At 44.2% G+C, this 1,934-nt stretch overlaps 1 protein-coding gene across 1 annotated transcript in view; it reads right to left on the bottom strand.

Annotated features, from left to right (window-relative positions):
* The window catches only part of LOC101858895, a gene marked incomplete at both ends in the record, with an annotated part of 11,248 nt that extends 10,553 nt beyond the window's left edge, over positions 1-695 (bottom strand). The window contains 1 exon segment of the mRNA XM_005108704.3: positions 535-695. Coding sequence (XP_005108761.3) covers positions 535-695 — 161 coding nt within the window.
* Positions 696-1,934: the final 1,239 nt, after the last annotated feature.

The raw sequence follows: 1,934 nt of genomic DNA on the forward strand, positions 1-1,934 counted from the left end.
GACGACGGGGATGATGATGATGATGATGATGATGATGAGGATGATGAGGATGATGATGATGACGACGGGGATGATGATGATGATGATGATGATGATGATGATGACGACGGGGATGATGATGATAACATCCTGTCTTACCCCTCCTCCGTTTCTTACTCATCTTCCCCTCCTCTTCCTCCTTCCCCTTTCCTCCCCCTCCTAATTTCCTCCTCCCCTCTCTCTCTCCTAAGTGCCCTTCTACACCTCCACCTCCAAATGCCTACTACCTCTACTTCTTTTTCCTCCTACCCCTCCCCCACCCCACCCCATCCCTTCCCCATCAGCAGTCATTCAGACCTGGGCTTTCGTGTGTGGTTGGCGGGTGCTCTGGTGTGGTTTGCTCCTTCTTTCCTATCAAACATCTAGATTCTATATCCTAATCTCCTCTTCTTCTTTTTTTATTTTTGTTACTCTGTTGTAAGACCTCTAATCTTCTGGCGCTCATATGACCTTATGCAGTTGCGAGCGCGGTAAAACCTCTACTATAACAAAGACCTGGGCCTGCTCTATCCGCCTGACGTCATCCGCCTGTTGCTCCGGAAGTATGGCGAAATCGTTGAAAGACAGGTGCGCTGGGCCTTGCTCGTGGGCGTGGCACGAGGCGTTTGGCTGGAATTGGTCCACGATGTTCTTTTGTAGGGCACTCGAGTGTCTTTCTGCAGGTAAACAATTTAGAAAATCAAAAACCATGCAGGTAAGAAATAGCCGGATAATTTATGTCTGCTTGAGCTCTTTCTTTTTAGTTAGTTATAGTAAGAGTTTTATGGCACTTGCAACACAATAAAGTCATATAATTACTTCCCCTTCATCTACGACGTATACTCCTCTCCTCCTTCTTCTCCTCCTCCTCTTCTCATTCCCCTCTTTCCACTCCTCCTCTTTTCCTTCCTCCCCGTTCCCAACCTTTCTCTCACTCATCAAGGTTCCTCCACTGCCACATAAATTATAGTTGTTTCAAGAGAGCAATGAACACAAAAAAGAAGGATAAGAGATCAGGGCGATAGAGATGTTTAGTAGGAAAGAAGGAGCAAACCACACCAGAGCACCCGCCAACCACCCATGCCTTTCTTTAGGGAATAAGTTAAAATTGCTTTGTGGGTAGTAAAGTTTGTTTACTTAGAGACTTTCTTTTTTACTAGAAGTTAAAATCATCTTTCGGGCGTAACGTAAGGCTAGTTGAAATATATTTTTATTTGAAAAAGCTGAAATCGTCTACACGACATGACGTCGTAGCTACATCCCTGACGTCAAAGAGGTAACGGTCTAATGGTACTTAAGATCGTCTTTCTTTTGGAAGAAGTTAAAATCGTCTCTCAAGCATGGTCTCATTACTACCCATACTTTGGTCCCACAGAGAGTGAACAGTGGAGACTTCGCATGTGAGTAATAAGTAACGTTCTGAATGTAGACCTTGAGTAGAGTGTTACTAAATAGGTGATACTCTAATAAACACTTACTTGCATCGACAGAGAATGATGTATAATATTATTACCTTGGCACACCAGCACACACGTACACACACAAACACAAACACACACACACAAATACACACACACATACATACACACACATACACACACATGCAAAACACAAGAAGACACACTCATATACATAAAAACAATCACCTAAACACACACACGCTCACATACTTGCATACACTTCTACACTTGGAATCAAACTTTTTTCGTCTTGTTTTAAGCTATTCTTCTGCCCTGCGCTCACCCTTTCCCACATACTCACACACAAAAATGTTCATACGTTTGCACACTTATGTCATCAAAATTCTTAAAGGATCTTTCAACGGCTCTGGAGACGTCCCATGTCCCCTCACCCTTCCCCCAGCCCTTGTTTCGGAGAGAGATATCTCTACTCCTCCCCTCCCCACCCCTCCCCCC

Source organism: Aplysia californica, unplaced genomic scaffold, assembly GCF_000002075.1.
Source record: "Aplysia californica isolate F4 #8 unplaced genomic scaffold, AplCal3.0 scaffold00710, whole genome shotgun sequence".
Lineage (NCBI taxonomy): Eukaryota > Metazoa > Mollusca > Gastropoda > Aplysiida > Aplysiidae > Aplysia > Aplysia californica.